This window comes from Camellia sinensis, chromosome 2, assembly GCF_055761805.1.
Source record: "Camellia sinensis isolate YWXY chromosome 2, ASM5576180v1, whole genome shotgun sequence".
Classification (NCBI taxonomy): Eukaryota; Viridiplantae; Streptophyta; class Magnoliopsida; order Ericales; family Theaceae; genus Camellia; species Camellia sinensis.
This window is the reverse complement of record NC_138962.1, coordinates 88266470-88288470: the sequence shown is the minus strand read 5'-3', so window position 1 is coordinate 88288470 and position 22001 is coordinate 88266470. Positions and strand designations below refer to the sequence as shown.

The 22001-nt window shown below is 33.2% G+C and overlaps 2 protein-coding genes across 4 annotated transcripts; both read left to right on the top strand.

The window, feature by feature from the left end:
- Positions 1-5535: 5535 nt before the first annotated feature.
- On the top strand, positions 5536-13912 carry LOC145820177 (L10-interacting MYB domain-containing protein-like). Its single transcript, XM_082915045.1, has 6 exons — positions 5536-5665; positions 9581-9889; positions 9995-10145; positions 13045-13385; positions 13464-13590; positions 13713-13912. The coding sequence occupies exons 2-6, from the start codon at positions 9596-9598 to the stop codon at positions 13778-13780; spliced, it is 981 nt and encodes a 326-aa protein (XP_082771171.1). The 5' UTR covers positions 5536-5665; positions 9581-9595; the 3' UTR covers positions 13781-13912.
- A 288-nt stretch (positions 13913-14200) lies between these two features.
- Positions 14201-21257, top strand: LOC114263559 (L10-interacting MYB domain-containing protein-like). Of its 3 annotated transcripts, XM_082915042.1 has the most exons (8): positions 14201-14509; positions 14587-14719; positions 14985-15319; positions 15403-15458; positions 16463-16557; positions 17611-17948; positions 18616-19109; positions 20767-21257. In XM_082915042.1, the coding sequence occupies exons 1-7, from the start codon at positions 14468-14470 to the stop codon at positions 19102-19104; spliced, it is 1488 nt and encodes a 495-aa protein (XP_082771168.1). In that variant the 5' UTR covers positions 14201-14467; the 3' UTR covers positions 19105-19109; positions 20767-21257. The 3 variants fall into 3 exon arrangements, with proteins under 3 accessions (XP_082771168.1, XP_082771169.1, XP_082771170.1); XM_082915043.1 differs by lacking the exon at positions 20767-21257 and having other exon boundaries at positions 14218-14509; positions 14989-15319; positions 18616-19224; XM_082915044.1 differs by lacking the exons at positions 14587-14719; positions 20767-21257 and having other exon boundaries at positions 14486-14509; positions 18616-19224.
- Positions 21258-22001: the final 744 nt, after the last annotated feature.

Sequence of the window (22001 nt, the reverse complement as noted above, 5' to 3'; positions counted from 1 at the left end):
AATCCCCTTGTGCCAGGTATCGCTTCGAACATGGGATTTGGAACCATTCTTATGCCATTTTCTTGTACTGGGCCAGTTCCACCAAATTTCATGGCTTCACTGTTAAATACTGAGACATTTTGACCTACAACGGGCCTTGGAACAGGTTCGTACCAAGACTGAGGTGATGGTCTTTCATGGTTCTGATTACTAGTTTGTCCATTAGAATGTCCATTAACTTGCATAGGCTGTTTATCTCTTGCCAATCTTTGCTAAGGGACATTCGAAATTTCCTCAATGTGTCTTGCGTTTGTTAGTTGGTGGTTATTCATTCGATCTAAAAGGATGTTGCCCACCTTTCCGTTGTGTTCATTAATTGTTGTCCCATTGCATCTATTAAGCCACCCCATGGATTCATTGGCTGAGTAGATGGGACAGTGGATGGTCCAATTCTTTGGTCTCATCCAATATTACGAACATATGGTATTTGCTTTGAAGTACTGGTCTGTTCGACCATAGGTTCTGATAAAATAGGAGTTTCCACAGGATGTGTTATCACATTATTCTCTGGATTAGGTATCTCTACCTCTCCTTCCACGACTTCTTCCAAGCATTCATTTTCGCCTTGTCTCCTACGTCTAGCCATTTTAAATGTGTCCCACCGGGTGTACCAAAAATATATGTTGGCTTTTTGGCTTTCGAAGGTTATTGTTGTAATTGCGAGCGTGCCAACAAGGATCAATTAGTCCTTACAGAAAATTAATTGCCAACCAATTATTAGAATATTGTGTTTTAGTTCTTTCAGCCTCAATGAAGAGGACTTTTACTGGTGGCCTGACTTTGGAGAATTAAACAGATAACAATGAATTGAAGAAAAGTCGAAGTATTTCATTAAGATGAAAAGACTTACAATGATCCAAACTCAGCCTCGTAGAGGTTTACAGCAACTCTACTTGGAACTACTCCTATGAAACGAAGTGCAGTGCAAGAATTTTAAAGTACAGTAATGTAAAAAACTGTAAATGTAAAAAACTATAAAGGTAAAGCTGGAAAGAAAAATAAGTATAAAAGACTGGTTTTTTGGATCTGAGTCCGGGGGGCTTTTCTGGGGCCTTCTCTACTATTTATATTGCTCCAGGATGATCATCGAATTGCATCTCCAACTGTCGAACTGCTCCTCCATGATCATCGATCATTTTGCCCCAATATTAGCTCCATTACGCCATTACTTGTAGTTAAGCTTCCCTCCTAAATTTGAATCTGAAATGCGAGTAACCGTTGGAGCCGCATCACTTTGTATCTCTTTGTTGATCCGCTGCTACTTAGATCTCTTAATAACTAATACTAACTGCCACGTGTACGATCAGGATCGAGGACCTAAATAGTCTTCCTATATTACCCTTATTTCGCCACGCGTCGACTTGTAATTAGCTTGTACAAAATATGCAGCCAACAATAAGATAATTTTTTTTTTTTACGGAAATTACAATCACTTTTTTAAAACTAAAAAAATATAATTAATTGTACACTTTTAACATAATTATACTGACTTCTTTTAAGGTTTCAATTTACATGATAGTTAGATCATTTTTTTATTATTAATAATTTATTCGTTATATGAATAAAAAATTACATTATAATCTATTTTTTATTAAAATATATATTTATATTTATTCATTTGAATGTATGTCTATTATATTAAATGTAGCACTCTGTGCTTCCTGTATGTTGGAACTATATTTGACTCTTTGTTTATCTTGATTGAGAACCTTCTTAGTTGATATTTAAATCTTGTTTGAGGTGTTACCATAGTGGTTGGGAGAGATTGAATCAGAAACTTCAAATTCGAATAATTATTGAGTAGTTTTCACTCTTTCATCATTTTCTCTCTCCATACTTTGAATCTTGATGTAAGGCTACAACCATTGGAAAACTTACTTCCGAGACTTCAATTTGGACACAAGAACGACCCTAAACAAAGTCCGGACGAGAGAGTTATATGTGTTTGAATTTTGCGTTTCTGTGCTGGAAGCATGCTCGCTCGAGCAAACTACGTGATTTTTAGAGATTCTGGCAGCTTCTTTTGTACGCTCGAGCCAAACTTCCTTCGCTCGAGTGACCACGTCGCTAACAAACATTATAAATTGACTTTTTGGCTCTAAAACTTTATTTTTCTCCCTCTCTTCTCCTCCCATCCTCCAAACCCAAAATCCTAACCTTCCAAACTTTTGATTTCTCTTCTCTTTACCCAAGATTCACCCAAAATCTTTCAAGAACGTTGAAGAGCAAGCATAGATCAAAACTTCTATCGATTGTTTTGCAATTTCATTGGAGTTTCAAGTTGGGTCTTCATCTTTAGCTTCAAATCTTGAGCTTTGAATCTTGAGGTATGGATTTCTTTGCTCCTTTTCAATACCTCATCTATAGATAGATATGTGGTAGATTTTATTGCATAAAAATCATATTCATTATGGATTTCTTTGAAAATCATGAAAATGGGATCTAAGGTTTGTCATTTGGGAATGAGATTATCAAATTGATTGTTGTTTGGGTTAATTGGGGAATAATCTAGCATGTTTATGTTGAAACAAGAAAAAATCTTAATTTAATGTTTTGACTTGGTAAATTAAAAATGGGTAAAGTTGAATAATGTTTGTAAATTGTTATTATGATTTGTGTAAATGTGTTAATAGCTAAAAGGGATAATTAACTATAGCATTGGAATTATTTTGAATTGATTATATTAAGTTGAGTTGGGTAGTGGCTTTGATATCCATGGATTTAATTTTGTGAAATAAAAAGAATGGATTGGGATAAAGGGTGGAGTATGTTAACTTAGAAAATAAGAGAATTGATTTTTGAAATGGAAGAATGATATGATAACACTATGTGAATTTCAGAAATTAACTTGAGGTTGGATTATGAATATTTTATTTTACTATTGTTGTTGTTGGATTTAAAATCTCATGAGAGTTGGATTATTAGAATATGTATGTTGAATACATACATTTAGAGGTTTTGTCCTTGGTCATCGGTGAAGGATAACATTGTTGTGTTGAATAGTTTATGTGTATGCATTACACTTGTTGGTTGTACTTTGTCATGTTGTGATGATTAGTAACGTATACTACGCTGAGAATAAAAGGTATCATTACTTCCAGCTAGTACCTGGAGAATTGGCTGCGCTTAGAATGAGAGGTATAAGTACCTTCCAGCTAGCGTCTGGAGAACTTAGCAGAGGTACCATTACTTTCTAGCCAGTGTTTGGTAAATTGACATTTCATTGTGGAAAGGTGTATCATTGGCTTAGCGTGCTTAAGGTAGGTAGAGCAGAACTTACTTATCATTATTGTCTAAGTGTATCTAGGTATATTATGGATTATGATGGTTATGGATTTGGAAGGCCGAGTTGCCTCATTTGTTGAGTAAATAGTTGTTGGTTGCTTGTTGTTTTCTTTTGTACTAAAGGTATACATGTATAGATATGAATGTGTTGGAAACGAGCGTAAGTACTGTATTGAGATTGTGAATAATGTGAAGGACATCGGATGCTTATGAATATGTTTTGAAAAGGCAAATCAGGTGTAAGTCCGGAAAGTGAGAGAAAACATAATAGGATTGGTGAAATTATTTTTAAAGAATTTGTTATTGTTATATGAATTTTGAAAATGGGTAACAAGAAGAAAGAAAAGTGAATTGCTTACGTTATTGAATGAAATGAATGATTTTGAGAAAAGTTCTTAAATACGTATATTTTTGTATAAACCGTCGCATTATTTATATAATATGAGGCTAAGCATTCATGATCATAGCTATCTGTAAGTTGTTATTGTTTAGGATCATGTTGAGATCCCTACTGGACTTTATGTTCATCCCATGTTGCTAATTCTTTTTCAGGTGAACGTCGAAAAGTGTTTCAAGGTCATGGATTTTCTTTACTTGTTGGCCACGGGGCTTTTTCTTTGTGGGTGGAATGCCATCGATGTAAAAGAGTTAAACCCTTTCTTTTAATTTAAAAGATATAAGCCTACGGACAATTTATTTGATTATAACTCCTGTTGCATTCATGTTGTACCCAGATGAGAGAATATTTATTCATATGTTCTTGTAAATATAAAGAGTTTCCGTATGTTATCTCTGCAATTGAATTTATAATAATGATTTGGTAATGGAATCCGAGTAATAAAAAGGCGGGGTGTTACATTAAAATGGAGATGAGTGTAATTATATTGAAATGGTAGATTTACTGTGTTTTATTTCAATTTTGTAAAAATTGAATTTTTTATTTTTCGTATTTTTTTTGTTTTTAGTGAATATTTTTAAAATTTAATTTTTTTTTTTACTTTTTAGATACATCTAATTTTTTAGATGCATCTTACTTAGATGTATCTAAAAAGTAAAATATTTTAAAAAAATCAATAAAAAGAATATGAAAAATGTACTAAATTTTCATATATATATATATATATATATATTTGTATTTTGGGAGACTTATTTATAAGTCCTTTTTCAGACACTTATGGTAGGTTAAGTCCTGTGTAATTTCTTATAGAGTCTCAAGTCCTATTTAGATAAGAATGTATTCCACAAGATCCTACATAAACGTAACGTGACGTGACACTTACATAAACGTAACGTAACGTGACACCTATATAAACGTAACGTAACGTGATACCGACATAAACGTAACGTAACGTGATACCTACATAAACGTAACGTAACGTGTCACGTTATGTTTCGCAAACTTAATGAGTTTTTATTTTTTTATGAATGTGAAAATATTGCTGATTTATGTTGGTGTCACGTTACGTTTCATATAAATATGATCTATGGTAACATTCAATTTCCTATATAGGAAATTAAATGTTGTCATAGATCATATGTGTCACATTACGTTTATGTAGATGTCACGTTACGTTACGTTTATGTAGATATGATCTATGGTAGCATTCAATTTCCTATATAGAAAATTGAATGTTGTCATAGATTATAGGTGTCATGTTAGGTTTATGTAGGTGCCACGTTACGTTACGTTTATATAGATATGATCTATGGTAATATGCAATTTACTATATAAGAAATCGCATGTTACCATAGATCATAGGTGTCACGTTACGTTTATGTAGGTGTCATGTTACGTTACGTTTATATAGATATGATCTATGGTAATATTCAATTTTCTATATATGGTTTTACTATTATTTATCATATTAATAACTAATATTGAGGGTAAATGTGTCAACAAACTTCCCACAGAACTTATGGGAACATAAGTTTTTTAGTAGGACCATATGTAGCATAAGTCTCCATAATAAGACTTATAAATAATTTTCCCTTGTATTTTTTATATTTAGTGAGTTTTTTTAAAAAAAATTCACAAATATTATATTTTTTAAGTGTATTTATGTTAGGCGAATCTAAAAAATAAAAAATTTAATAAAAATAAAAAAATAAAAAAAATTAATTCTGTAAAAAGTAAATTCAAAAAACTCAAACCAAGCTGATTCATTTTATTTTTTTTCAAATATAAAAGAATTTAGTATAATTTACCTTATTTATTTATTTATTTGACGAAGTGAGTGCCTTCACTGGCCATTTGTGTCTTGGGCCATTATCACACTTCTCAGTTCTCACTACTCCGGCCGATACACCGGTTATACTCCACCTATTTGGAACCGAACTCCAGGTACTGAAACCCTAATCTCGCCTCTTTTTCTCTCTCTCTCTCTCTCTTGGTAGGGTTTCTTCTTTCTTTTATTTGTCAAGTATTTCAATTCTTATTCATTTTGTTGTTTTTTTTTTAAGCTCACCTCAATGGTTTTTCTGTTGTTATTTTTAATTTTTAGATTTTTATCTCTAAACAGAGATTAGACGAAAGCTGCATGACAAGTAAATTGGGTATAAGAATCAATTCTGGAATGATGATGATGCCCTAAGTTGGTTCTATAGATGTCCCTAATTATTTGTATATACTCTTTCTGTTTATAGTGACTGTGGGTAGCCCTGAGATATGATCTTTTCTTTGTTGCTGTTTCTCTTTGTAATTAACTTGTGGAATTTAATCTGTTGCTCTCTCCTTTTCGTAATTGGCATTTCTTCAGTGTTCATCTCATTTTGATGCACTGGTTTTCTGAATATGTAGTGTGCTACATGTAATTGATACGAGTTTCGGATTTTATATTAGCATGCCTAAGGCCTTGTTTCACTTGGGTTCTGAATGAAACAACTCTGCATTTTGAGCTATGGTTGTGAATATGTTTTTTCATTTAATCCTACGTTGGATTTTACATTTTGTGCTATGATCTTGAAAATGAATCTATCCTCAAGTAGTTTGCTGGTTGAGATTTTGGCCCTGTTTGGTAGAGTTTTTTTTTTTTTTTTTAAAGCTAAAATCTGATAATCAGAAAGCTGAAGCTAAAAGCATTTCTTCCCCAACTTTTTAAATAATCAGCTTTTTCCAGCTTATTTAAGTTATTTCTGTCTAATAAGACGTAAGCATAAGCTGCACTAAACTGTCCAACACAAGACTCCCAAATTAAAATAAGTTATAATCACCTCTTAGAATCTATACCAAATAGAGTCCTGATTCTAATAGTTATATACATATATATAATTGTAGTTACTTTTTGTGCATTGATATTCAGACTCCAATCCTTGTCATCTTTAGAGTTCTTTTGCTTGTTTTCTCGTTTAAAGAATGAGTTTTGTAGACTTTGAAAAAAGTGAATGTTTATATCTTTAATGATAACATTAGAGATCTCCAATGGTATATAACATGAACAAAAGGGAGGGGCAGGGGGAGTGAGAAAGGTGGAATATATATGTCTGTATTTCAACTGTAAGGCCTTAAATTTTTTTTCCTGAGAAGTTTGTTTCTGAGGGGGGGAAAGCTAAAAATAAATAAATAAATAAATTATGGTTACTGAGAAAGCTAAAAAAATATATATATATATTCTTTTATGATTGTTGAGATTTAAAACCACCTGAATTGCATGAATCGGTGATGAATCGTCAATCATGAGATTCTCTAGACATTCATGTAGATTTAATTAGATTCCCTATAATATGATATTTGATCTAGCAATTTAAATCAAATCTTAAGATCTATGAAGTACTGACACTTCAAAACACGTGCCATAGGGGTGTCGGACACAAGGACAAGGCGGCAGTGTCAATTGACCACATCAAACACTTCTTAAAATATTTTTAAAAAATGAAATATTATTATCCATTGTCATAAAAGAAAATAGTTTGATCTAAAGTTGACCCCATGCTTAAAAGATTGAACCCACTCTACTAGTAAACTTAACAACTTTATATTTATATTATTGATATGATATACACTCCAACAATGAGTTTTTAGAACTAAAGAGAATTGGAGATTTTAGTACAAAGTTGGGGAGATGGAGATATATGTTGCGTATTGATTGTGTTGTTTGCAACAAAAACTGAAACACTAAATTATACCCTAATTCAGTAAAATAATGGCAAGTTCAGGTATCGATTCTCAGGGACTGAAAGGCTGAGTTACTTTAAATGTAAAAATTTGTTCTTAAATTAATTCTAAAGATATTGAGATTTTATATAATAAAATATGAAAACTAATTAAAAGCAAAAGTTAAATTTAGTATGAAAAGACTTGGGGATTTGAATTCACCACTAACTGCATAACAATAATCATTGTATCAATTCGGGAATTGATTGCTTAATACTATAATGATCTGTTATGGCTACAAGCCCTAACGTTGTCTTCAAGAGAATTCATGGATTTAAGAATCATGCATAACTTATCTTCAATTAGTATGAAATGTTTACACTAAAAGATTACCACGGTGTACCCATGTATTTAAAATCACATAAATTAAATATATCAAAAAAGATTGGAAGAGTGAATTCAATTGAATAGAAAATTGTCTCAAAATTACACAATCATTGTATTAATAATGAATTCCAAAGTAAAATACAACAAACCAAAGTTACTTGGCTAAGGTTTCATCTACACCCTAAGGAATAAGATTAGTTGCCCATGGAGAAGGTGAAGAACGCCATGGATGTGGAGAACTCTGTCCTTGGAACCTTGGGTTTCCTTCCTCTTGCCTCTTGTGCCATCTTTCAATGATTGAAGATCCCTTTTCTTGAAGGCTAAGTTATCCTTTTATAGTTTCATACCAATCAGGGTTCGAATGGGCTCAAAACGAGCATAAAAACTTAAAATTTCGAACTTTTTAGCACGTTGTGCACTCGGGCTCACTCGGACAATAGCTTCACTACTATGTGCCCGGGCTCACCATGAACTGCGCTCAGGCACACCTCAACATTCAGCACTCTCCTTCTTGCTTTGTTTGGTCCCATCTCGCGGACCTTCAATCTTCTCATTTAAGCTCACTTTCTTTGCAAGGACTTGAATGACCTGCACAACACACCAATCCATTATTACGGACTTAACTAGTGTAGTTTAGGGAGCCTGAATGTATACATTTCGGTACCTATCATATATCCATTGGTCTACTTGGTTGTGAAATTAACATTAGTTTTTCTAGGTCACATTGAAAACAATAGAAAGATCTTTTTTAACAATAAAATTTATAGAGTCGATTTCGTAATTGAATAAAAAATTAGTGAATGAATGATTATTTATTTGGTGATATACATTGCAAAAGATATATTTTATTATATTGGTAATGAGATTATTACACATTGATTCTAAAATATAGGACTTTGTTGTGAACAATTGTAGAAGTACATAATTTGTGTTTTTTGGTGAAAAACAAAGCATCAATGTATTATTATTATTATTTTTTTTTTTTTTGAAGTGAGAATTTGAGTTTAAGTTTTAACTTGATCCCATCAACAAAAATTTCTGGGGCCACCACTGTGGAGCACAAGAGAATAAAGATATCAAATAAACCAATATAACAAATAAAGTATACATAATAGGTCCCAATGAGGTGAGTAGGTGACTATGGGTGTAGTATGAGAGATTTTTTTATGATCTATTTAAAAACTGCATCAAAATTGTCAAGTTATTCCTGTTCAACTTTATGTGTATGCAGTGGGTTTGAATTTTGGTATATGATTTCAGGCTCAGTGTAAGATTCAACTAATCTAGATTGATTAGTTTAATCTATGATTAAGAATTCATGTTGTCTATTTATTGATGAAGTGTTCACTTAGTCTCACATCACAAAATTCTGACTAATTTCCTTTATTGTTAGCTAAGCTCATTTTGCTTATCATTGAAGGTTTTATAGGTTACTTTTCTTTGAGTTGTTTATTGCAATGCTACCTAAGAATTGCATTTATTGAAGACACGATATATGTCAACGGTTTTGAAGAATTAATGTTGATATTATGTCATTAATGATGATGATATTAGCTTGAACTTGTCTCTTTTACACATTCTTAGATGCTTCGTGAGCAATATTTTTTTGAATAATAGTTTTAAGGTTTTTAAGTAATAGTATGATCTTTTGTGGCCTGGGTTTTCGTAACCTTCATTCTAGAAATTTTGACGTCATGATTAGTGGTTTGTAGACCTATTTTGTACATATAAGAAGCATTATATGTTTAAACAACGTAACAGTTATGATTATTGCTTCAGTTTCTTGGTGAAGGAATGGGTTGCCAAACACCCATGAGCAGTGAGCGTTTAAGAGCATATTGGACTCCAGCAATGGAACGCTACTTTATTGATCTTATGTTAGATCATATGCATAGGGGTAACAGAGTTGGACATACTTTCAACAAACAAGCATGGGCTGATATGCTTAGCATGTTCAGTGCAAAATTTGGAACTCAGCATGATAAAGATATTTTGAAGAATCGTTACAGTACTTTGTGGAAACAATTTAATGATGTCAAGAATCTTCTTGACCAGAGTGGGTTTTCGTGGGATGATACTCAGCAAATGGTAGTAGCTGAGGATTATGTTTGGGATACTATACTAAGGTACATTTTCTCTTTGTTTTAATTTATCTGCCCTTGCTGGCTAGTAATATAACTTGATTGGATGCAGGCCCATTCAGATGCACAATATTACAGGAATAAACCTCTTATGAACTTCAGTGATTTGTGCTTGATATATGCGTATGCAACTGCAGATGGAAGATACAGTCGTTCAAGTCATGATATAGACTTTGATGATGAAATCCAAGGACTAAATATTGGTTTGTTTCTATTCCTATCATGGGCATGATATAGGGTTTCAATTGTGAATGAATTGCCATTGTCAATTGAAATGCATTTTATTGGTTTAGTTTGTCAATTCATTAGGTTTGACAACCCCAACTGTGATAATGTTTCATTTTATTGTTTATTTAATCAATTTTTATTGTTATTAATGACCATATTAACTATTTATGACCTGATCACAAATTGACAGAATTCAATTCCCTATCAAGTTCTTAAATTTTGGACAAATATGAAATCACATTATGTCCACAATTTAGGACTCACAACGTTATGCAGAATATGTAGTCAATTGTGAAAGAAGACAATCTCGAAGATGACATCTTAGAAGCTATTGTTGATGTGGTATCTGTCACCAAGTTAACATTAGTTTAAATCTAGGATGATAATGTGGTACCCTGTAGTTGCTTTAATAACTGGCAAGACTGAGGTCTGTCACATGATGTAGCAATAGCTTTGAATGAACTGTGAACTTTTGTACGGTGATCGTCTGCTTTGTTATGTTTGATATAATGATATTCTATGGCTTTACCATAAATGTGTCCACCGTTCTAGTTGACTTAAATTTTATATTCTGGAGAAATTAGTCATGCTAGATTTTTATTTTATTTTATTTTGATAAATACGATTCTATAATAAGAAAGAGTGCCTTGGAGGGGGCTAACATTCTACCCTCACATAGCTACATACATCAACTAGCTAAGCAAAAACATAGTTAAAGCTATACATCCATTGGGATATATAAGTCACCTATGAACTACACAAAAGACAAAATCGAGAAATGGTAGTTTTGTCTCATCCAAAATAATAGAGAAAGGAACACAGATCCCATCAAGGTATGAATAGGAAGTTTGGTGTCCTCAAAAGATCTTCTATTTTGTTCCCTCTAGATAGTTCATAACATACATGACACAATAGTCTGCTAATCTGTTTTCTCTAACCTCTTGGGATAGTAAGAATTCCAACTAGCAAGAACATCCACGACTGAACATGGTTGTCACCCAAATAGCCCTAAAAATCAAGCTAAGCTAATCAGGCTCTATAATTCATTCTCCCGATGCCTACAGGACAATGAAGAAGGAGATGGTCGATACTTTTCCTTTCATTCTTGAACATACATGACCAATCAACCATCACTTTTGAGTCTCTATCTAAGGTTGTCAATGGTTAAAATACCCTCACGAGCAGTTGACGACTGAGGTTTTTGTAGTTATTCGAATAAATGTGTACTACAAGTAGAACTATGAAATCAGTTGCAAAGTTAATATCTTCATTTAAAATGTTAGTCTAAATGAATTTCTTGTTGGTACAATATATATGTATATATACAGGCAAAATCCACTTTACACCCCTATGGTTCGGTAGCACCTTATCCCCTTTATTTTTTAAAAAAGCCATATCCCCCCTATGTGATTTTAGACTAAAGTGCTACCGTTAGATTTTCCGTCCAAATAGACAGAAATTGAGATACATGGCTGTGTAGAGGGGAAATTTTTTTAGTCGAAGATAAATTTCAATACATAAAGACTAAATTACCCTTCTCTTCATCTTCTTTTTTTTTTTTTTTGATAAGTCTTCTCTTCATCTTCTTTCTGTACCTTCAAACCCTATCCAAAACCCAAACCCTAACTCACCTACTCCTTCCACCACCCCCACCCAACCCCTCTTGTCACTTCCCCACCAACTCTTTGCCCCCTTCCCCAAACTCCCCTGTCACTGCCTCCCTCATCACCACCCCCGGCCCCGTCCCCGTCCCCACCCCCACCCCCACCCCCTCTCATTTTTTTGGTATATGAGAGAGAACAAACCTGGGACATGGACTTTCCCTGCCTTCACATCCGAACCCCATTAGGAATCCCCTGCACCATTTGTGCACTGGCCACACTTTGCGCTTCATAAATTTGCAGATCCTGTACAATTGCCTCACCAGTCGGAGGTAATGACTCTGTCACCAACTGGGATGATGACATAAATAGGTATACACTGGAAATGGCATTGAAATGAAGAGATCACCATTTTGTTATATGAGAAATTCTTGTAACCTAAGTTTTTTGAATGTATTAAATAGTTGGCTGTTATACTACTCCATCAATAGCACATGTAAATGCACTTAATAAATCTTTGTCTTGTATCATAGGTAGGATTTTGAAGGATTTCAAGCATTATTAATAATTATGCCATTTATTTTGAGATTCACTCTGTGTGATTATTGTGTTTACTTCATGATAGTTTTTTCAGCAAGAAGGTTATTTTATTTATTTATTTATTATTATTATTATTATTATTATTATTATTATTATGTTGTAGGAGGAAGAGTGAGATGGAAGTTTTAAAATCTAAACCAAAAATGGATCTTGTTTAACATGTTTTCTACACTGGTGTCTAAGATGTTAACTAACACAGTTTTGGCACAATTTTGGAACCAACTGCACTATATTTCTGCTTGCAATTATCTTAACAGTAAATGTTGGCAAAAATGTAAGATGCATTAGAAGCTTTATCATTATGCCATGGGGGCAAATAAAGTTTTTAATTGGTATTTAAATTAGGATTTTTATTTTTTTATTTTTTTTTTAAAGTTTGGCTTGGTTATTTGTGATTATGGAGATCAATTTGATTTCTTTTTTTATGAAGACAATAAGAAGTAGAGAAGGAAGAATAAGGGTTTGTCTTTTTATCACTACCGTTAATGGAGTTAGTGTTGCAATTTAGTCTAAAATCACATGGAGGGACATGTGACTATTTTTAGAAGAAAAGGGAGCCGCTGCCACAAGTGATAAAATGGATTTTGCCCTATATATATATATATATATAATGAGACAAAGAATGACCTCACGAATGAATAATTAATCATCTACACGTCTTTTATTTATCTAGGTGAAGGAAAGGAGGCCCAGGCTCCCAGTTTCAGCAACTGTACAAGGACATATTGGACACTACCCATGGACCATTATCTTATTGACTTATTACTGGACCAGGTGCTAAGAGGGAATAAAATTGGGCATGCATTCATAACTCAGGCTTGGAATGAAATGGTGAAGTCATTCAATTCAAAATTTGGATCTCACTATGACAAAGAGGTCTTGAAAAGTCGCTATAAACATTTGAGGGAGCAATATAATGACTTAAAGATTCTTCTTGATCACAATGGGTTTTCTTGGGATGAAACCCAAGAAATGGTTACTGCTGAAGAGTATGTTTGGGACTCTTATACCAAGGTGAACCACCATTCACATGCTTCTTGTTACTGAGTTGTGTTTTGTTTGATAGTTCATTGCTTATGTTTTACAGTGCAGGCATATCCTGATGCTCAATTGTATAAATTTAAAACTGCCCCAAGCTTCCACAAATTATGTGTCATATATGGCGAGGAAGGTTCGAATGGAAAACCTAGCAATATGGCTCACAGTGAAGACCTCGATGGTATAGACCCAGTTTTGATGGTTGTTAATTGGCATCTTGTTATTCTCTGATACTGAACATATTGCTTATATCGTCTGAATTATTAACAAATCTCACAAAAGGCATTTTTTTGCGGGGTTCAGGAAAAAGAAGGAAATGTTGCCATAGTTTTTCCATACTTCTCAAACACTGGCTCCTCAACCACATCTAATGCTGAATTACCAATTTTTTTAACTAAGTTGAAAATCTATTGGCTAAAGCTAAATGAAGCTAATTCATGTAACTTTGGCTTGGGTCCGTTAGGCAAGTTAGTTTTGGGCTATTTTAGCCACAAAATACAAAATATGCTATTTTAGCCATAACAAACAAAACATCACATCCAACCCATAGTTATTACACTCTTCTCTCACAAAAAAAGTCAAAAAGCCAAAAAGCCCTTCCCAAAAGTTTTTTAGCCTAGGCTAAAATGGCCAAAAAAGCCAAAAAGCCAACCCACTTTCCAAACGGAAGCCTTGTATGATTGGCAGTAGGTGCATGCCTGCAATCATTGTGAATTAAATTGATCTATCATTGTATTTTCATATCAAAGTCTCTGATTCAAAAAGAAAGGACATTTTTGTAATGCAGATAGTGATTGTTCAAGGACAGGTTGGACACCTTCAATGGACCGCTGTCTCATTGACCTTCTGTTAAAACAAGTGCATAAAGGATGGCAAATCATTAATCACATATTCGACGAACAAGTATGGATAGATATTGTGGCAGCATTCAATGATAGATTTGGATCACAGCATGACAAATATGTTTTGAAGGGTCAGTATAAAAGTTTGAAGAAGTTATATCAGATGTGAAGAATCTGCTTGAACTGGGTGAATTTTCTTGGGATGAATCAAGGCAAATGGTCACAGGACCTGATGATGTTTGGGATGCTTATACCAAGGTGAATTGCTTATTCCTTTGGGTCTTACTCTTACATGTGAGTTCCAATTGCTAGTGGCTTACATATGTTGTTTATAGGAGAACCCAGATGGAACATCATTCAGAACAAAAACAATGCCAAATTATAATGATTTATGCTTGGTTTATGGAAATTTGACTTCTGAAGGAAGATGGAACCAATTAGATCCGTATGTGGGCTTCAATGGTGATGGTTAGTTTGTATTCTGATGTGATTTAAGGATTATTATTATTATTATTATTTTTTTTTATCACTATTGTGTCAACATGATTTAGTGAAAAATGTTCTCAGGATTGGACAACTTTGGAACCTGTGAGTAATAATTTAAATTGCATAGATTGCCCTAAATGAATGATGCATGATGCATGTAGTTTTTCTTTGTGAAATAAAAGCTCAATGGGTTTTGATGAATATATTCTATTATTGTTATCTCATGTTCTTCTTTAATTTGTTGAAGGAAGGGATTTTCAAGCATCCCAAAACGGCAGTTGTCCGAGGTCTGGTTGGACAGTGCCTATGGACCGATATTTTATTGATTTAATGCTAGAGCAGATCCGTAAAGGGAATATGATTGATCAAAATTTCAACAAACAAGCTTGGGGTGATATGGTGGCGAAGTTTGTTGCAAAATTTGGGTCTCAACACCACAAAGATGTTCTAGAAAGTCGTTTTGAGAAAATGAGAAATCTATTCCATGATATGAGAACTATTATTGATCAGAGTGGGTTTGCATGGGATGAAATGCAACAGATGGTGACGGCTAGTGATGATATCTGGGATGCTTTTATCAAGGTGCATATTTCAGTATAGTTCTCTAATAACATTCATAACATGTAAGATTTTAGTGTGCAGTAGCTTACATTCTTCATAACCAGGAGCGTCCTGATGCACAATCATTCCGAAGTAGAACTCTCCCAAACTATAATGATTTGTTTCTGACTATGAAGCACGGATACTTCAAAAAGGGTGACGTATCCGTATCGGATACGTATCGGATACCGATACTCCTCGGATACTCGCGGATACGTATCGGATACTTCTTAAAAGTATCAGATACTTCTTAATTAATTTTTTATTAATTTTGAAGTATCGGATACTTAATTTTGAAGTATCGGATACTCGAAGTTATATATTACTTATAATATTTTGTTTAGTTCTTTGATAAGAGGAATATAGTGAGAGTTAAAGTAATAGAATTTGTCAAATTGATGTATCCTTGTTGTCTCTCTCACTTCTCTCTCGCTTTTTCACTCTCTCACGTTTCTTCTCTCTGCTCTCATTCTTTTTTTGGTGTTGGCATGTAAGGATGATGTTTAATTTGCATTTGCATTTGCATTTGCTTTTGCTTTTGCTTTTGCTTTTAGTTTTGGATGTTTTATGAATGTTTGAGCACTTTTAGGTTAATAGGAATCCCTCTCCTTATTTATTAATTTACTTTAAGTTTTATTTTCATGCATATTACATTAAAATTATATATAAAAAAAAAAAAATTATGAATGTATCCCCGCTGTACCCGTATCGTACTTTTTCAAATTTTGACATATCGCCATATCCACATCCCCATATCACCATATTCGTATCCGTGCTTCCTAGGCTATCATTGATGACTTAAAAAAGTATATTTGCTGAAATTTTTATTTAAGAATGGTTTTTTGGCTTTAGCTAAGGTCTTGTGATATTCAAAGATAAAGGGGAACAAGTTGAAGCTATTGACCTTGAAGACTCTTAGTTTTATAGGAATCTTTCTTCTTTATCAAGTTGTCTTTTGCTTTAGGTTTTATTTTTATGCATACTGCATTACTAAAAATTGTTAAAATAATATTTTTTACGAACGTATCCCCGCCGTACCCGTATCCTAGTTTTTCAAATTTTGTCGTATCGCCGTATTCGTATCGTATCGTATCCGTATCCCGTATCCGTATCCGTGCTTCCTAGGTTTCTGATATATGGAAATACAAGCACTAATGGAAGGAGTGACCATGCAAGTCATTGTACCAATCTTGATGATGGTGCCCTAAAAGTAAACATTTGTGAGCTGTCTCTCTCTCTCTCTCTCCTTGCTTGATTTGTGTGAACCACAGCTGTTGTCTTTGTATTGGTGAACCATGACGAGAATGGTGGCAATGATCATAAATATGGACTATAGCTCTGTCTTTATGCTTTAAGCACAAGTGTGATTATTGTTTATTTGCCAGTATGATTGATCTAATTGTTTATCTTGGAAGCTGCATGTGAATGATATATATATATAATATTGGTATCACAATGTCTTTCTAATCTTAGTAATGTGATTGGTTATGCTGTATTTATTTGGAATTTATTACATAGTTGAGTGATGAGCAAAGCGAATTGATCTCATCTAAGCAGCACAGACACGGGGCATGGTTATTTCAAAAAAATGGAGATACGGATACGGCAACAACGCGACAATAAAATAATTTTTCATATATTTTAATTTCCTATGTAAATTAATATTACATCCACAAACCATTAAAATTAACAAAAATTAATTCTTTTTTATAGATGATCTATTAAGTATTTAAATCTAAGCAAAAAAAAAAAAAATCCAACATCCATCAAAAGCACTAAAGAATGGGGAGAAAAAAACTAGTTGGTGTATCCCCGGCGTAATTCATGAAAAAAAAAGAATTAAAGGGACACGCCATGTGGCGTGTTCCATACATGTCCCCACCATGTCCCCGCCGTTTCCTCATGTCGGTTATGACTATGACACTTATTTTGAAGTGTTGGTACTTCATAAATCCCATCTAGACTTTTTTGGATTTCGTAAAGAATTTGGAATCTTTTAGCTCTATAGGCGCATAGAGTTTTGTTCTATAAATTGTGTGTACTCGAGTTGTTTCATCTTTTCATGATATTCTATTTACTGATATTCCCTCCCTTTCTTTCCGTGCATGGAAAAAAAAGAGGTTAAAACGAAAATAAAGAAAGAAAAAAAGAATTCCGCAGGATGTAGGAAAAATGGACTTATCTATATTGCTATATTATGCATAATGCAAATATTCATGGTATCCAAGGCACCTATATGGCGTCTTGTGACTGATTGTTTTCTCAATGTGTAGATCAGGAAAATGACCAATCCTCTTCTGGTAGTGATACTTCGAGCATTGCTTGGACAAAGCCAGTGGACAGATATTTCATTGACCTCATGTTAGGACAGGTGTTTGAAGGGAATAGAGTTGAAAATACCTTCAATAAGCAAGCTTGGGTCTGCATGATCACATCATTCAATGAGAAATTTGGACTTCAGTTTGACAAATGTGTACTGGAAAATCGGTACCTAAGCTTGATGAAACAGTATGATGACATCAGCACTCTTCTCAACAAGAATGGTTTTGCATGGGACGGAATAGAACAAAAAGTCACAGCTGACGATGATTATTGGGAAGCTTATATTGAGGTGAATTTCTTTCTTGTGCATGACTGAATCGGCAAATCAAAGGCTGTTTCCTCGTTTTATTGTTCATGTAATTATTAATGACTTCAACTCAAAATAACATGGACCTTAGTTGCAGGAAGCGGTTTTGGGAGAGTTAGGGAATATAGTTTCTAAGGTTGGGAGTGCCTATGGGAGCATATATATTTTATATATTGAATAGATTTTAACAATTTTTTCTTTTTTTCTTTTTTTCCCTACATAGTTGTGATATGTGTTAAAATATGAATAAACATTAAAGATGGATGTCAACTACAAATTATCTTTGTTAAGTATAAGTAAATATCTAAATAGGAACTACTAAGCTTGAGTTGTTTTTCTTTTATTTATGTGAGATTTATATGTTTGAGAGGTTTTATCTTAGCTGGGTTCGAGTTTCTGACAAGTTTTTTACTTGGGGAGTGCGGAATCACGTTTCTAACCCAAGTACAACTTTCCTGCTACTATGACATGGACCTTGTATATTATTTGAAAAGTACCTTTATTCGATGAATTGCTGATAATGCACCATCTAACAAAGAGTGATTTACTGATGCCAGTTCTGTGAAGTAGGGTATTAGAAACACCATTCCAATTGCTTGGACTTTACGTTGTTAATTGATGGCTAATTTGTCACCGTGATGATTTGCAGAAGCATCCCGATGCTGTGGCATACAAAGATATAATATTGGAGAATTACTGTGATCTGAGCATTATTTTTGGAGATGAGATCCATGATGGAACGTCAAGTTATCTGTGCCCAGAAATGAATATTGATGATAATGCCCTGAAAATGGGGATGGATGGCATATTTGGAGCTCTAAAGTCCCCAGCTATTGATAATGAAGTGTCTACTGGGAGAAAAAGACGCCAATCCACCACACCATTAAGTTCAACACGTGGGAGAAAAATCAAGAAAACCAGGGAGGAGTTGCAAGAAGCAGGTAGAAGTAATACAGTGGACAGGAACTATAGCTCAATAGAAAGCATTGTTGATGCACTTCAAGCTGTACCTGACATGGATGATGAACTCTTCTTGGATGCTTGTGATCTTTTGGAAGATGAGAAAAAAGCGAAGGCGTTTGTGAAGATGGACATCCTGCATCGAAAGAAATGGTTATTGCGAAATTTCCGTGCATAATTTAGGTAACTGTTTTTGGTTATCTGAAGTGTAGATATGATCATAATAATGTGTATATGAAGTATTAAGACAGAATGTACAAGAGGAAACAGTTTTCAATCAGCTTCCCATTCCTTTCTACCCTCTTCGATATCCACAGTTTCACTTGATGTTCATCTTGGTAGAAGAAGAATGAGTTCATCTTCTTGTTGATTCCTATTTTTTCTTCGCGTGTGTACTTTGTACAAGTGCACGTTGTTGTCAATTGGCAATGGGCTACACAACAATATGTGACTAACCTTCTGATCATAACTCTCCTAATCTGGATGAAGGAACTAGAATCCAGAAGAGGGATCTGTCTCAAATTCATCTGATCTTCTGTTTCAAAACATTCATAACCATGAAATTATTTTTTGATATTCTTGTATTTTGAAATTTTTATATGATTTAACAGTTGAGAGTATTTTGAAAGAGGAATTTCGGAACAAAACCATTAGTATACTAGGGACTTTTTATTAGTTAGATTCATAATCATGAAATTATGTTTTGATAGTTTTGTGCTTTAAAATTTTTCTATGATTTAACAGTTAAGAATATTTTAAGACAGAAAAGAGAGATTTTGGGACAAAACTGTTTAAGGTTTTGTTTGGGAAGTTAGATATTTTAGTTGGCTATTTGATTTTTTAGTTTACTAAAATAGTTGGGTTTGAGAGGTTGATTTTTTTTTTTTATGTTTTTTGTTTAGTTGATTTGATAATTGTGAGAGAAAAGAAAAATGATTATGAGTTAAATGTGACATTTTTTTTTATTGATTATTTTAGCTTATTTTGTCTTTTAATAGATTGTTTTAGTCCATCTCTCTTCCCAAACACCCCTTAAGAGACTTTATTAGTTAGACTAATAACACCATCAATTTTCATAATTTTCTATAATAATGAATTAAAATTCTGAAAATATGTATGTATATGTATATGTTGTTAGTAGTATGGTTTTAGTGAATTCCAAATTCATTTGTTACAAGACCAGTGCAAATGAGTGCTCATTGTTGGTTGCTATATAGAAGACGATGTACTATGATTAACAGTAAAAAAATGTGGAAGTAATCCTAATGAATACTGTCATAAATATGAAGTCAGACATAATAGTATATTTTGTAAGCCCAAGTAATGGAAACATCTTAATTAATGTCATTCAAAAGTTTATTACATTAATTTGTCATTACAAAAGAACAAATAAATAAATAACTAAAAAATAATATTTTTATGTACTGGAAGAAATAAATGAAATGAAATGAATGATAAATTTTCTTAATCCATGCAGATGTTTAGCACTTCAGCTCACTCTAATCAAGTGCACTGTCACACTGTGAATTATGATGGTATTGTTTGGTAATGTTTAAAATTTACTGTGCAAATTATAAAAAAAAAACTCAGGCTTTAGCGTGTTTTTAATATTAAATCTTAACATTTTAATTTTAATAATTTAAACCCTGAATTTTTAATTGTGCACCAATGTTGACCCTCCGTCTATTTCCGTTTGTTTCTGTTAATTTTTTACATTTATTTGATACACGTGTCACTTTTTAATTCGTCTATAATTATTTTAATTATTTTATTTCTAAATCACTTCTTTTTTTCTTTCTTTTTTTTCTGTCAACTCTCTCTCTCTCTCTTTCTCTTTCAGGATGAATGATTGCCGACCTCTGGATCGCTGATTTTTAAAAGGCAACCAAACCATTTCTCATGAAACCACCTCTCCTTCACTTTGGATCGCCGAAGGTCATGACGGCTGCGAATTTTTCCTAGGGTTCCGATGAGTTAGGGTTTGAATGGCCTCTGAAGATGTGGTAGCGAAGATGAGTGGGACTGCGGTGTCGACAATCGTCAATCTGGCTGAAGAAGCGAAGATTGCTAGAGAAGGAGTCAACGCTCCAAGTCACGCGTTCTTAAGCATTTGCAAGTCTTTCGTCGCTAGCGGTGTCGTCGAAGGAGTGTCAGTTCTTACTCTCCTCTTTTCGAATTTTTTTCGTTTTCAATTTCATCGTAATGTAGTTAGGAGTGGTTGCGGATCAGATTTGTGCGGTTTGCAGTTTGTGCGGATAGGGTTCGCAAATATGAGGGCGGTTTGCGGTTTGGACTTTTTTTAAAAAAAAATTATTTTTGAGTTTTTTTTTCTTTCTATTTTGTAACTATTTATTTTGGGCCATTTTTTTCTAATTTTCTAAAATGCTCCAACATTAATAATTAATTAATTAAAATTTATAAAATTAAAAACACAACAAAATCAATTCCTAACACAAACAAATCATTCAAACTTATAAAATTATAAAATTCCAATTCCATGCATCACAGTTTTGTTCAATGATAGAAGCAAATGTTAGGCTAAGCAGTACTCATAATGCAAATCAAACAAAAAAAAGACCGGGATTGAGATTTTAAGTGTGGTTCTCTCAATGATATATACTTTCAAAACGAATGAACGAACAATTTTATAGGGGATGCTAAAAATTCCTACAGTATAGAAACTCAATCCAAAAATTTTTAGTTATAAATAAATACTAATACATTACATTTTTTTAATATTACACAAAATTTGCATGATTCATAAACTTGCTACCTGATTCATCTACAAGTTTAAGACATCTTTTTTTTCCAAGATAACTTATATCTATATATACTTTCTAAAAAAAAACTTATGTGTATATATATCCAAGAGAAAAAATGGAAGGAAAAAAAAAAGAAAGAAGAAGAAGAAGAAAATATTGCATTTCTTCATTAATTATGATTCTTAGCATTTTTGCTTATTTATGTTTCAGATAAGAGCTTATGAAAATTATTTCCTAATGCATTAGGGTTTGGTTTGTTTGGTCAAAACAAAAATATCTAGGATAGATCATAGATGAACAGTCCAAGTTAAAA